We start from the raw sequence: 15655 nt of genomic DNA on the forward strand, positions 1-15655 counted from the left end.
CATCTCAGCATGACTCAAACTAAATTCATCATCACCTTTCCTTCTTCAGCTCCTAGTAAGCTGTTGACTAAAATATCAGCACCTTTCTCTCTGCTCTAAGAAACAATAAGATATGTCATGGTTTCACATCTCCTTTCTCCTCTGCTTCCTTAGCTCACTGCCTGAGAGAATGAAGAGGAGGGCAAGGCAAGCCACAGGGGACATCTAGGAAGGCATAATTTACAGTGAGGAGCGTTTTGTGCATGTTCTCAAGTTTCTTGGAATTGTCTGGGTCGCTCTTGAGCTCCGTATATACAAGGCGTCAGACAACAAACGCTCAGAGAGTTGCTAAATTGACAAGTTAGATGAGTTAGGGAAAAAAAACCTCCTTTATAAAACAATCACCTGATGGATATAGAAAAGCAAAGCAAACTAGATTTATTCAAATCCAGCTCCTATGTAGTCTAATTGGCAACCATACCTTGAATGATGGCCAGCAAGATGACAATGACGAAGAAGAAGAAGGTAATATCAAAGACGATGCGATACATTTCATAAGGGTCACCAGCGGGGTCTTCAATTTCATCACCAATGCCTCCACCTGCTCTTACGCCCACGTACATGTGGAAGAGGTAGCACTAGGGAAGATGGTAGTTGCAGCTCAGGTGACAAGTGCATGGCTCTTTGGGAGCATCTTCATTTTGTGCACTACAGATCTAACCATCACAGCCCTGAACTGGACGCAGGGGCCTTCAAGGATGCTGGCCTCTGCTGTCCACTGAACCCAGCTTGCCATCTACCAGAATGGAAGGATTTTTTTTTTTAAACCTGCTTTGAATTGCAATATATATAGCAGAAGGGTGTTAAGGTCTGATGAGTATGGTGTATACCACTTCTCAGCTTTCCCTTGCTGAATTTCAAAAGTGCCAGCCTGGTTTTTAGGCTCTTTTTACTTCTCCTTTATCCCCTGTGTATTTGCTAAAGGGTTTCCGTAGAATCTTAAATATGGGGTGAACATCCCTAACCTGAAATCAGAATGCTTTTAAACATAAAACTGGTCAAATGCTGTCATACCTATTCAACACCTGACTTTGTGTAATGAGTCATGGGCAAAATATAAGCATTCTAAATGCAGTGTGGAAAATTACTCTCAGACTTTGGGTGTAAAATATATAGGGAGCAGATGAATTTCCTGTTTATGTTTTATTTCTACTCCTAAGACATAGAGTATATACAAATACCACTACTACCCCAAGTAGGGAGTACTTCTGGTCCCAAGAATTTTGGATAAGGAACATTCAACACTAGACCAGAAATAGATTTTGGCACGCGTGTCTGTGCTATCTGAGCACTGCCTCACCCAGCCAGGCGCCCTCATCCTTTTGCCCTCACCAGAAGGCATAGGCTCAGAGAAAGGGCGAATGCACAGCAAGGAGCAGCCTGACACCAGCTGCCAGTTATACTTGTTATCCGATAAATGAATGGTATTGCTGTCCTGTGAGAGTCCTTGTCCCAAGGCAGCATAATGGAAGTTTTAGCCACTAAGCATTACCTGTTCATAGAAAAATGCTCACAGACATATACCTAGCATGTCTTTCCCTTAAATTAGGCCATGATAAACTCTAGAAGGTGTTGCTCCCAGCTGTGCCTTTCTTCCCACTAGGGCCTAACAGGCCCCATTTGTCTGACAGACACCCCTTATCCTGCTGTACCAAGGTCTTCAGCCTTCTGTATCTGTTTTCAGCTGAAATAAGGATCTGATCCTTGGAACTTTACTCCCAATCTTCAAACATGAAAGCCAAAGCTTTTCTGCCACGAAACTTAGATGTGCTCACTCACGATCTGTCTAATCCTCACCCCAAAGTGAAAGAAGTGCTGGTACCCGTTGGCTCCCGCTGTGTGATGACACCCACTCCCACCCCCTCCAGTTCCCCAGGACGCTTATTCTGCCCTAATGCCACAGCTGTTTGTTCTGCCAGCTACCCCCAAGGCTCTTCTCACCCAACGTGACTGTGTGACCACGGCTGGTGTGTGCTCACCGTCATCATGTCGTCACACTTCATATCCGGCTCATCGTCATCTTCACTTTTGTTGTAGAACTTTCGGAAGAAGTTGAAAGCCACCACAGTATAGAGGTAAACAACCACAGCCAGGAGGCCAACGGTCAGAACCAGCTGAGGGAGAGAGGACAGATGCAGAGAATTTCAGTCCCAAGAGGCCCCTGGACCCTCCAGGAGTAAAGGAGATTGGGATGTGCTCTGACTGCTGGTAGAAAACAGGCTGACCACAGAGGACCAGTTTCTCAGGAGAACAGAGTCCATGGGTGGAGTGTTCAGGGCTGAATTGTATCCTCCCTGTCATTTATGTGTGGCGTCCTAACCACTAGTACCTCAGGATGTCACCATTTGGGGACACTGTTTAGAGAGGTTAAGCTAGAATGAGGCAGTAAGTGCGGTTAATCTTACTATGTCACTAGAAGAGGAGATTAGGAGCCAGATGACATTGAACACATATGCACAGTGATGTGTAATGGCAACCAGGGCATAGCTATGCAGGAAGCAAGGAGAGAAACCTCAGAGAAGATCAGCTCATCAGCACTTTCCTATTACACTTACATTCTCGAGAGTCTGAAGTCAGAAACCTGAAGTCACCTGTCTAGTGTTTAGTTTGGCAGCTCCACCACCGAATGCTTGGAGTATGGTTTTGAACATAGGCGAAGTGAGGATGACCTGTGGATCTCAGGAAGGTTCTGTGAGCAGAGCGCCATTGTGTTTACAGAGCTTTGCCAAGGCTTCCACTCTAAAGCTGCTACTGAGAAAACCTGAAGTTTTCTCAGACTTGTAGTTATCCTCAGTGTTATTATATCACAGCAGTAAACCACATAACCCCCCCCCCCCCAGCTTTGAGTTACTGGAGTTACTTGAAGGTATTGTAAAGGTTACGATGGTTGAGACAAGGCTCACTGTGGTGTAACTGCACAGGTTTACTTCGTGCTATATAGGGAGGCCAGAATTCAGTAGCATGAATGAGGAGTCTAAGGGACCTGCTTATATGGCCCATTCCAGCAGGGACTAGATACTGGGCTGGAGGGAAGATGAACGTGCAGATATTTTGCCTTCAAGAAACTGTAAAAGAGGGAGTGGGCACATATGCTAAGGGAAGCACCAAAGTAGATGCATTGCTGGCTTCCTGGGGGATGAAGTTACTCAGATCTTGGGGGACAGAGCTCATAAGAGGTGCTTTAGACAGGAGGGAGAACTGGAGCTTTATACGGAAGAAAAGCAAAAGGCTTGTAGGATCTACCTATGCTTAGCCACATACCTATCAACTCTGTGATCTTAGGGCAACACAGCCTCTCAGTTTGCACTCTCTGAGATTAACATCTAGCTTACAAGACAGTTGTGACTCAGTACCTGAGGTGTGGCAAAAGCTTGGCACATTTTAACTTTCTTGTATTCCTGTCCCATACAGAGGTTTAGAAGTATGATGAACTATGTCCTATACACACTTAGTGAGGAAGAAAACGCTGAGCAGTTTGGATTTGCAAATATGGAGACTCCATTAGAGGTTTTTAATGTCTATACTCATTACTGTATACAGTCTTCTGCATATGGCCCAAGTCAATTCTTTGTTTAGCCATGTAGATGTGCACATTATGTAGGTATCCATATTGTGTGTAAATGTATATAAAAAGTATACCTATTAACTTATTATTAGGAACACGTGTCAGAAGTGCCTGAGACATGTGTGTGTGTGTGTGTGTGTGTGTGTGTTTATATTTGTATGTATTTGCTATCTTCCAGGAGATGAATTAGAGCTATGGAGGAAGGGGTAGGTACATAAAGAGTACCCAAAGTGATTCTGATACATCCATTACTTTGCTCAGCACATCCTTATTCTCCTAGGTGGTCCTAACCTTAAGGTTCCATCTTCAGTTGGCTATAGTTTTACAAAAACAGCTGTTATTACTTCAAGTGTTTGGCCAGGAAAGAAGCTTTATACACTATGATAAGTTTCCTGACATACACAAACATACTACCTTTTTTTTTTTCATTTCTATACATTCTGTTCCAAGTTAGTATAAACCCGATACCTGTTTGCCATTGTGAGTTACAGATGACAGGATCGTCCTCAAGGTCTTAAAGCCCATTGCAATATCCAACAGATGAGCAGCAAAGAAGAAGTTGTTGTAGTGGCCCAGGACAGACATGGTTGTGTACCAGGCAAGGTAGAGAAAGGACTGTAGAAGTGGGAAAACATTGTCAAACCTTTCAGGCATTGATAATATGGTGGACTCATTCAACTATCTTTCCCTCATTTGGGGGAACAATATGAATAAAAGGGTGCATAGGTACTGGGGTGCTATAAGTTGTCCCAAGGTCTTCCAGTAGAGACCCATTCACATTACACTACTGTACAAGGGACCCTCAGCACCGCATAGGCTCCTGATCCATGGCTACCCAGGGAAGCTGGCAAGAAAGTTCAGGGATGGGTCATTCCTTGTGGCATCCAGTGAGATCCTTGACTTGGGGTATAGAACTTGTTTGTTTCTGGTACTATACTTACGTTGTCAGTGAAAACCACCCCTAGCTTCCAAATATGGTACTTCATGTCGATGGAACTTAGCCTAAAGAGGAACAATAGTTTCATAACTTAGAAATGTCAATGTTAGTTTAACTGTTTAATGAAGGGGGAATTTTCTTAAGGTTAATAACATAAACACAGCTTTGACCTTTTTATCAAATTATATAGATTTTCCAGAGAGAATGGTTTGAATCATGCTCCCCAAGACATTAGTCTTTGGGCACACAGATTGATTGCCCATGAAATCCTTGAAAGCATTCTCTCCTAATTTGCAAGAGAACAAAAGACATGCTTGTACTTTCCCCTCTAGCTCACTGGAGAGGAATGGGAAACAAAGGATTTATCTTTGCCACTTGGACTTGAGCTCCTCAGATCTGTACCATGACACCAGAGATGCTGCCTCTGCTTTGGCCTCTTCTACTGGGCTAAAGTCAAGGGCATTTTTGTCCAAACCCAGGAGTTCAGCGATGCGCTCTGCTCCATAGAGATCTCCATACTTGTTGATCACCTAAGGCACAGAAATGAGATCATGGGCTGTGACTGGACACACCCCCTAACATTTCTCTAGCTTTGAGGTCTTGGGAGCCTTTTTCTAAGGGTTAAAAAAGATAGTATTCAAAACTGGCAGGAAAAGAAAAAAAGTAACCAACCCCTAGAGAAAACTAAAGAGATAATGACAATGAAATGGAAACTTCTTTTTAAGCTAGTGTTTCTGTGGAGAGAAGAGAACCCTTATGTGGAGAAAGCAGTGCAGGTTGTGTGCAGGCACTGAAGGCAGCTGGGATGAGAACAAAGCAGAAAGCCCACATGTGCAAACCCTCCTGCAGCCGAGTCTCCTCCAGGTACCTTAAGCCTGACCTTAAGCACATTTACTCATGTTAGTATATGGATAACATAGACCTCCCCCCCCCCCAAGACATACCTTTCTCTTCACAAACTTGTCCCAGTAGTTATTAGGAAAAGATCTGAAAGCAAAGATGAAAAAGACGGGTACTTAATTACTAACTTCAAGGCAAACACATCAAGAAACTTCCCAGTTTGAATGTCCAGAGCTGTTCTCAGGTTTCTGTCCGGCTCCCTCAAGACCTCAGACCTTGACTGAAGTTCAGAGTCATCCCGAACTCCTTCCCGCCGTACAGCTCTACTGCTTCGTATCAACTAGAGACACCTGGAAAGCCTTTCTAGTTTCTAACTCAAAATGTTGGTTAAAAAAGGAGTCATGATGACAGGCTAGCAAGAAACATATGATATTGGTTTTTGTTTTGAAAAATCCATCCTGCTTTGCGCACCCCCATCCCCCGCTACCCTGGTGTCACACTCTTGGACAAGTCTCTACCACAGCCTAGTGGGCCTCCTGAATCACTTTTGCTGTTCCTCCGGGGACACAAATCCAGCTGTTTCTTGAGCTTTCCTTGGATTGCAGTATATAACAGAAACAATATTCAGAAGGAAATGAATGTCTGCTTCCCGTTCTGTGACTGACAGTGACTGGGGAGATGGAGCAGTGTAGGTTGTCCTGGGATACATACCAAGCTCTCTTACATTCCTGTTTCCCAACCAGAAGGCGCTTTGGTTAGTTTATAGAGGGATTCTACTGACTCCATGATTCTCCACTTACGTTCTGTCACCATGAACCCCTGTGGTACCCACTTCCTTCCTGGACTCAGCTTCTTCTCTTCTAGAAGTGGTATCGTGTCCCATGAGATATCGTGTCCCATGAGATATCGTGTCCCAACCTCCCCAGAGATATCGTGTTTCTCTGCCTGAATTTTTCTTTTCCTTGTTCTATTCCAAGTTTTATCTTCTCATTAAAATAAAGAAGAAAACAAACAAACAAAAAACTGCCATCCTTGGGAATGTTAGCAAAAGTGTTTAAAATGTGTTGTTTCTAGCCAGAATGAGCTGGAATGAACCTCCCTGGGAGAGTTTCCCATAGGGCTGTGGCTGGAGCAGAACCAGCCCTTGTGGTGTGAGTTCTTACTGTTTTTCTTTACATGAGCCGCTCTTGGTGGGTTTGAGTTATATAGCAGGCTCCAATACAACAAAGACCACCAGTTCATGATAAGGAAGTGAAGCCTTCTCCCTATCTAAAGGGGTGACACCCCTGAGGGTAAAAGGGTTTCTCTCAGATTTGTTTTGGTTGCTGTTAAAATTGTTCATTCATCTTAATCATCTAATTGCCAGTTAAAAACAAATGCTGGTATTGTGGAATAAAATGCTAATAGGTATATTTATAAGATGGAAAGTATTTTTGCTCTTTCCTGTATGCATTGCTCCTTGATTCTCTTTAGGCACCACATTTAGAATCTACAAGAATAAGAATCAAGCCATCTTTCCTCTGCCATCTTGATACCTCCCCCTCCCTTCCCCTGGTTTATTTTGTCAGGTTTTGTTTTTGTTTTATAGGGTTTCATTACATTGCCCTGGCTGACATAGAACTCACTACATAAACAAGTCTGGCTTCAAAGTAAAGTGACACTCCCAACTGTTTCTAAGTGCTAGGATTATACATTGGCTCTTCACGATCAGTTTCCTTATCTCTTAGATACAAATGTTCTCATGCAAGCACCTTGATCTATTGGTCCTATTTTTCTCTAGAGTAGATTATGTCTAGCCCCCTAACTAAGGCTAAGGTCAAGAAGTTCCTTAAAGGTAGAACATACATTTTTATTTGGCTACATGCTTTAAAATATGGCCTATAGAACAGACTTGCAGAAAAAAATGCTTAAAGGATATGCTGAAATCCTTAGCCTCTTCAGTTATTAGGGAATGGACAACAAGGTGCCATTACATCCCTGTCACCAAAATCATGTGACAGTCACAAGTGCTGGCAACAGGTAGAAACTTTCTCTATAGCGCTATGTATAATGTATACTGAAACAAGTATTTTCCATAGCCTACTCTTGGGCAAATTTCCTTTGGAGAGAAGGGCTCTTTTACTTGTGTACAGATAAAGGTGTTTTATGTTAATGCTGTTTGTAATAGTGAGAACCACAATCAGCTGGAAAAAAAATCTACAGTCAGGAAAATGGATAAATAGTATCTTGTATATGCAATTACATGGAAAATGTTACAGTTTGGAGGACAACTTGTCATCCATCACAGGTGACTTCACCGAGGATCAGAAACAACACATAATGGCAGATAAAGGTCCTCAAGAGTGTAACTTACATAGTATGACAACTCCGTGCTCACTGAGTTCAGAATAAAGTAAAGTAATGTTTCGGAACAAGGAAGAGGCTAAAATATAAGTTAAAGAAAGATAACGAGTCCATAAGTAGTAGCAATAATGACTGAAGACTAATATCATTAACCACTAATGGATATTAGCAAATATGTTAGTTAGGGTTAGGGGACATGACCTGGAGGGTAACACAGGGTTTTCAGGATTGCAAAAATGTTCTAGTTTTAATCTCTATTAAAATATACATGCCTATTTTATAGGTACTTGTGTATGTGTGCCTCATAATAAAAAATGGGAAAACTCAGAGTAGATAATAGGCACCAAGACCCAGTGATTCTATGTAGCACAAAAGGGCAAATAATAGCCTACAACAACTAATTATCAATTCAAAATACCTAGAGAAAATGAAAAGTTTTCTAGTACCAGAAGTGATAGTATTTGAGTCCATAGAAATGCCAGTTGCCCTGATTTGATTATATACATTGCATATATGTGTTGAATTACAACACTCTTCCCATAAAATAAGTAGATATTACATTATGTGTCATGTAATTTAAAACTAAACTGTAAGAAGAGGAAAGTTATCTGTACCTGATATGTGGTGAAGAGAGTAAAGCTAATGACAGAATTGCCTCATCGAATGATGCCTCTGCTGTGAAGAAGAAGTCAGCGTTTACAAGAGTTGGGCTGTCGATGAATTTCCCTGCTCATATATAATAATCAGGACTCGCTGATCTTCTTGGAATGCTGTAGTGCGTTGACTTGATTTCATTGTCTCGGGTAAGTTCTAGAAACAACTGCCTTTTTCACTAGCACTTTCACACTGTATCACACTGTTCCAGACTCACATGTCCTGGATGACCACACAGAACACTTCTCAAACTATTAGATTATTTAGTGCTATCCAAAATGTCTGTAATTTAAGGGCAAAAGTTGAGAAAAACAACCTTTATTGTTTGTATTGGTATAGGGAGATGGGCAGGGCTCACAGGGCAGGGGCAGACGTTGGGTTTTTATTGCTCATGTTATTTTCCCCAAAGCCTTCCTTTCCTAGAGGTTGATTAGTTTGGTTGTTTCTTTATAGATCTGCCTCTCGGTTTCCTTAATAATCTTTGATCAGGAAGTAATTTCTTCCCCTGGAATCGGGGTTATATCTGATATGTGTACCTTAATTGGAACAACTAAAAGTCTTAACATGGTCATCTTTGCTTATAGGTTCACTCTTACTTTTTTTTACTCTCACTACAGTACTCTATCGTGCAACTCTCATAACTGTGAATGGACTGGTATTAGAGTGTGCCATTTTTTCATGGTGATGACACAGACGTGTCTGCTTTTGTAGGGTTGGAATGAGGGGGCACTTACGGCGTGTTGATTACCAAGCGGTCCCACTGCCCCTTGATGTCATCCTCAGATGGCTGTTCAGTGATATAGAGGCCATCAAACTCCAGCTTCCTGGCAATTTCTTTCTCCCTTTTGAATACCACCAAAGGTACCTACAGGTGACAAGACATTCATTAACTAGAGATTTGTGTCTAATGAACTTTTTCCCAAGACCTGCCACAACCAGCCTTCTCATGTAATGGCAGGAATCCTTTATACTGGGATTTGATGTATATTTTAAACATATACATGTATGTCTGTGCACCATTTGCATGCTAGTGCTCATGGAGGCCAGAAAAAAAAATCCACCAGATCCCCTAAAACTAGAGTTACAGGTTGTCACGAGCTGCCATGTGGGTGCTATGACTCAAGCCCAGGTCCTTTGGAAGAGCAGCATGTACTCTTAGCTGCTGAGCCTTGTCTCAAACACCATACTGTGAGGCTGTTCCCAGAGATGTTCAACTGATGAGACACACCCTGACATGTAGGTAGCACCATCCCCTGGTGTTTGAGTCCTGAACTGAATAAAAAGGAGAGAGTGGAGCCCCAGCCTTTTCTGTTTTCTGTGAATGTCATGTGACTGACACCTTCCTGTTGCCACAGCGAGACCTCCTCTCCCTGCTGTGTCTTCCCCACCATGGTGGACTGTACCCTCAAACTGTGATCCAAAATAAGACAAGCATCTTTACAGCAACAAGAAAAATAACATTTATAATCATGGTCTCAAAATAGAAATGAACACCGAACACACAATTGAATGATTGAAGACTGATGTCCCTTCAGTGGTTTCTAAAGTTCGCCCCAATGAACCATGCTTCCTGGTTCATGACTTGAACAACTTCCAAACACAATTGTGAATCTGAGCCATCACATGACTTGCTTTAACCAATAGAGTATGCTGAAAGTGACACTGACAATGTGGCATTTCCAAGTCTATTTCTTAAGAGGGGATAGCAGCTTCCACTTCTGTGATCCTTAGGGAAATCCTACATTCATAGTACAGAGATTACATAGAGAGGCCATGGGGAAAGAGAGATACTCTGTGTCTACATGGGGAAAGGAGGAGATGAATTCTCACTACTCCAGCTAAGACTCACTTCCTGACTGTTCATCTGCTAAGATGCTAGGCTCAGAAATATCTTTGCCATTTTCACCTACTAGAGCTCCCAAAAGGCTACAGACAAAACCCTTTCCCATGAAACAGAGGAATGACTGATTGTGTCCCATCAGTCCTTAGAATCAGAGAGAGAAAATGTTGGTCCTTCAAACCAACTTTGGAGTGGCTTGTTACATCTATAACTGAAACAGAAATACATCATAGAGATCCATCTCAGGTCTCAAATGGTTCCAGCCTAATGGAAAGGTACATTTATTTTTAAAAAATCCAATGGCAACTCAAAGATCACAAGAAGCTTTCATGGCTAATTTCACTTGTGCCCTAGCCTGGTGACTCAGATACTAAGAGGTACTTGAAGTGCTTCTCCTACAGCAAGAATTAACTTTGTCTATAGCTCACTTCACAGATTCTCATTCAAAAGCCTCAAGTCGGTGATTGAGATCCTGCAGTTGTAAGCAGCTTGTGGGTGGCAGTACTCGTAATGTCCCACCAGCCTTACTCTCCTAGCACTTTTGGAGACTAAGCACTGATGGAACTTAAAAAAAAATGACACTTCTTCCTCAAGGAGTCAGAAAAGAGAGTGTCAGATGGTTAGAATGCTCACCTTCAGGCAGTAATAGCCCACCACACAGACCAGAGAGATGATGGTGTGGACAATGGCCAAAGCACGCAGTGTTGGTGCCATATAACCAGTGCTCTCCTGAAGAACAAAGAACACCATCGCTTCTTCCTCGTCATCATCATTGAATGAGTTCCACAGGTTTGCAACATCCTCTGTCTCTTCCTCTAAAGGTTCTTCAGTGACCTGGCCCAAGACACATACCCACCACCATCAGAAGGAGCCTCAGTTACTAGGCTCTTCCTACAGTTTATATTATTAATAGATACATATGCTATCAAGACCAGCATTACCTGTGGATTAAATGGGTCCTTTACCTAACTTACTGATAAGAATCCCCAGTGTTTCTAATAGCTGCAAATAAAAATGAGGTAGAGACAAAATCTATTTCTTGAAAAGAAAACAAAAAAAAATTTAATTATGGACCTTTTACTATCTGTAATCCTATGGCGAGAGAGGAGGCAGCAACAGGTCCATGTGGAGGCACCAGTTACGCACATTCCATATTTTCTGTTCTTTCTTTCATTCATGGATCCCCTTCTCTTCCTACAAATGACTCTCTGTTCTACACCCCTCGCCCCAAGCCTTTATCCTATAGCTTCAAGTGTCTGCTGGCTGTCTCCACCTACATAGCTGGATTCTCCTCAACTTTAGTATGTTTCAAACTAAGCTACATACACCTTACTGTAGATGACCACACTACCACTCTATTTCTATGGGCAACAAAACCTACTAGTTTGTCAAACTGAAGATTTATATAGTGAAAATATTGTTTTGTAACAAATTGAATTGCTAGTTTTGACCAAGAATCAGCAGAAAGTTTGTGTTTGTTTGTATATTTTAAAGCAGACTGTCAAGATGGGTCTTTAATTTGTTAAAACATAGTTCCATGCTGGCATCATGCAAGACCCACTCGCCGGTGTTCAAGTCTTCCATTATGGTAGGGAACCTCTGTGCCTAATTCTTACTAATTTTTCCTTCATGGTTCCTCATACGTGTCAACATGGATGGGTCCTAGTCTTAGCTTATTCCTCAGGAAAGACCTGTATTCACTATTGATTTAAAATGCTCCGTAGTTCCCATCATGGCATCTAGCATACTAGGTACGCTCAGTATTTAGAGAGTGAATCAAATAGGAATCCAGGCTGTTGAAAGAGCCCCCAATTTGCTTTTCTTACATTCTCTGCATTTCTCTACATTTCTCCCATTGCTAAACATTGCACTTTTGTTTTTTTAAAGAAGTCAGTGTCTTAGAAATTTCCTTGAACATTAACTTTTTGCTCCAATTACGTGTAAAAGTTTGGTTATAGTTTTCCCCCACGTACGGCATGCTCAGTCTGTTGTATATTTAGCCAACAACCCCTCAATGGAGTATCACCTTATAAAAAAGCAGGATGAAGTTGATAGCGAAGGCTACAAACAGAGCAAGGAACCTCAGGTTGTAGAAATTCCTGGCCAGGTAGTGCTGCAAAGAAAAGCATACGCAGAGGTAGAAGAGCAGTGGTGGGAAGGAGGCCTCTCTTTCTGACACAGGAAGACGTGCCCTGGGGAGAGCCTGACAGCAATCAATGCTTCAGCTGCCACTCTTCCAGGGCAGCGCTGGCCTTGGAAGCACAGGCATGGTTGTTTGAGAGGAACTAGAAATGTTGACTACTTAAAAATGGTTTAAGAGCATGTCCGAGGGAACCTTACTGTGGACCATGTCACAGTAACCCAGACCTCTCAACATGCCATCAGCAGGGGGCCAAGCAGTCCCCTCCCCTGTAAACAGTGCAGCCAGACTGTGGCCCAGAGTTCTTATCTGACTTCAGAGTATAACCCTTCTCTGCACTGCTGTCTTCCCTAGGAAACTCAGCCCTTGGAAGATGGACCTTGGTTGCTGTGGAGAATTGGACACTGCCTAGGGGCTTCATTGATGGTGCCAGCTAAAGTGTAATCTTGGTTGAGCAACAAGTGGATATCAGGGGGCAACTTATCAGAAAAATAATTCACATACTATGCTGAGGCTTGCTTGTACCTACAGTAACAATGTTTGGGGCTAGTTGGGTAACATAGCCCAATATAGGAACCTTTTTGTCTTTATCCCAATAGATTGAACAGCTGAAATTTTGGATCAGGATCAGCTGAGTCACCACACAATGTACAATACATTTGCTTGGGGGTGGTGTCTAGGTAACCCTCCATTTTCTTCAATACAAGAGAAACAGGAAGAGGAAAAGAATGGGAAAGAGGACGTGGAGGAAGCGTGTCTAAGGAAAAGGAACACAGATAAGTGGCCAGCTCTGACGTCTGCTGGGCCAGCACCTCCAGTAGTAAGGGATGAGGGCTGGCGAGCTCACCAATAACTTGGTCTGATAAATCTCCAGCCCTTTGAAGAAGTTGGCCATAAAGGCTTCTGGCTTCTCAGCCTTCTGACCGCGCCGTCTCGTCTTCTTTACTGTCACGTCTGCCCACAGGTAGTCTGTTTGCCCCTCCTCCTTGATTTTGTCTTCCTTTTCTCTGTCTTCCATGCTACAGAGGAGAGGGCTACTCAGTATGTAGAAAAGGCAGGCCCAGCCTGCTCCTTATCAACCCACTCCCTGGGTGTGAAACCTATATTTGATGAGCAGTGACCATTTTGATGATCTGACATGTATATAGGTTATAATATGAGTTTGTGCTATTTTGGAATTAGACTTAACAACTCTCTTAGGATTAGCAATCTTACGTACACCTATAAACTTGGACACGAATTAAATGTGGTGTTTAAAAGAGCAAAACAAAGGCCTGCCATATAATAGGTATTCAATAAACACCACAGATTATCCACCATCAGAATAATATAAGATTGCTAAATGTGGGTATTTGATAATTGTCTTGTCAATGAAACCTTGATGTACTATTGAAATTATAAAGTTAATAAGTGTATATTAACTTTAATATACTTTAATAAAGTTTATATACTTTAATAAGTGTAAGTTAATAAGTGTATATTAAAGTGGAGGTAAAAAAGGAGGAAGAGGAGGAGGAGGAAGAGGAGGAAAGGAGAAGGAGCAGCAGCAGCAGCAGCAGCCAGGGCTTATAGAATACCTGTTGCCTGCATTGATAGAAATCATGTTTTCTATTTACCATAGCTGTAGAACGGCAGCTGCCGTCAAGTATTAACTACCACAGGTAGCCCACACCACCAGGAACTCACTCGGCCTTCTCAGATTCAGCTTTTCCTTCAGCTTCATGCACTGCTTTCATCTCTGCTGCCTAGATCAAAAATAGCAACCAGTCAAGGGTTCCTCAGAGAAGAAGTCCAGGATGAGTCTTTTCTTTCTGGCTACAAGTCCTAGTGGCTTTGTGGTACCCCCCACCCCACCCCACCTTCGATTACTCTTTCTCTCAGGGTTGCAGAATATAAAGTGTCTTGCTGTACATCAAACCTGCTGCTCCTGAGAGATGCCAAATCAGACCTCAAACCTGAAAATTCAGTTGCCTCAACTGAATTGTTTACTCAACTCAAGCAAGACACTAATACTTAAACCTTGGAGTCCCATGGAAGCAAGAGGAAACTAAGACACAGATCACAGTATGTCTAATCGGGAACCTCCCTCTATCTGACAAGCTTCTTGCTTGACTCCAATCCCTTTACCAGTGCCCTGGTCCCTCTGGTTCATGAAACTGCACTCAGAATAAAACCATGCTCCCTAGTGAGACCTGCTTATCCTCTAAGGGCCTGGCTTCCTCTCTATCTTTATGTTGTATGACTTATTGCTTTTTATATTCAAGTACTCTGACCTTTCCTCTCTTGGAAAGGAGTCTGAATCCTTCTGTGCACTAGGGACTTTGAGTAGTCTTACCCTCTGTCTGGATCATGAAACCCTGGCTTTCCACATGCCTGTCATTCTTTAGGATTTGGCTCAGATCATACTTTTTCAGGAGCCTTGCTAGCTGCCCTGTTTATAGCAGATAATAACAAGAATTATATATTCATCCAGAGGTCCTAGATGATTGTACCATGTCCCCTGTAAACCATTAGTTTGTTTATTAAGCTGAACAAGTATCACAATGGTAATTATATTATGTTCTTGTTATCTTTTCCTACTAGGGACAAAGTTCCATTAAAGCAAAACTATTGCTTTTCTTATTAACCAGAACATAGTCTGGTGCATGTGGTACCCAGATTAGTTTCTATCCCTTTTCAAATGGTTCTGTGACATGAGCCTGCCCAAGAGCAATGCAAAATGAATGATACAGTAAGAATACCTGTGTTGGTACCTCTCTCTGTTATGGTTTATAAGTGTTTGGCCCAGGGAATGGCACTATTAGAAGGTATGGCCCTTTTGGAGTAGGTGTGTCACAATAGATGTGGGCTTTAAGACCCTAATCCTAGCTGCCTGGATCCACTAGAAGCCTTCAGATGTAGATGTAGAACTCTGAGCTCTGCCTGCTCCATGCCAGCCTGGATGTTGCCATGCTCCCATCTTGATGATAATGGACTGAACCTCTGAACCTGTAAGCCAACCCCAATTAAATGTTGTCCTTATAAGAGTTGACTTGGTCACGGTGTCTGTTTACAGCAGTAAAACCCTAAGACATTCTCCCTGGCTCTTCACACCTCTCATTTGCCTTTCTGTTTCCCAATATCTCCTGCCTAGCATACTTCTGAGTTGCACCAACTTGTCCTGTGTCTGTCTTTTCTATAAAATTACAAGGATAAAAGATTTATTCATTATCACTCAGTTCTCAGACCCCAGAACAGTGGCATGTGTGTGTTAATGTTCCAATAAGTGACAATGAAATTTGTGAATGGATGTGGTTT

At 42.3% G+C, this 15655-nt stretch overlaps 1 protein-coding gene across 6 annotated transcripts in view; it reads right to left on the reverse strand.

The window, feature by feature from the left end:
• Positions 1 to 15655, reverse strand: part of Ryr3 (ryanodine receptor 3) — a 586052-nt gene that overhangs the window by 4714 nt on the left and 565683 nt on the right. For all 6 annotated transcript variants that reach the window (XM_017316705.2, XM_017316711.2, XM_017316712.2 and 3 more), the window contains 11 exons: positions 14045 to 14103; positions 13206 to 13377; positions 12245 to 12331; positions 10852 to 11052; positions 9113 to 9243; positions 5486 to 5528; positions 4944 to 5071; positions 4546 to 4606; positions 4073 to 4219; positions 2019 to 2153; positions 461 to 617 (listed from right to left, as the gene is read on the reverse strand). In XM_017316705.2, the coding sequence (XP_017172194.1) occupies positions 461 to 617; positions 2019 to 2153; positions 4073 to 4219; positions 4546 to 4606; positions 4944 to 5071; positions 5486 to 5528; positions 9113 to 9243; positions 10852 to 11052; positions 12245 to 12331; positions 13206 to 13377; positions 14045 to 14103 (1321 nt within the window). The remainder of the gene's footprint in view (positions 1 to 460; positions 618 to 2018; positions 2154 to 4072; positions 4220 to 4545; positions 4607 to 4943; positions 5072 to 5485; positions 5529 to 9112; positions 9244 to 10851; positions 11053 to 12244; positions 12332 to 13205; positions 13378 to 14044; positions 14104 to 15655) is intronic.

This window comes from Mus musculus, chromosome 2 (assembly GCF_000001635.26).
Source record: "Mus musculus strain C57BL/6J chromosome 2, GRCm38.p6 C57BL/6J".
Classification (NCBI taxonomy): Eukaryota; Metazoa; Chordata; class Mammalia; order Rodentia; family Muridae; genus Mus; species Mus musculus.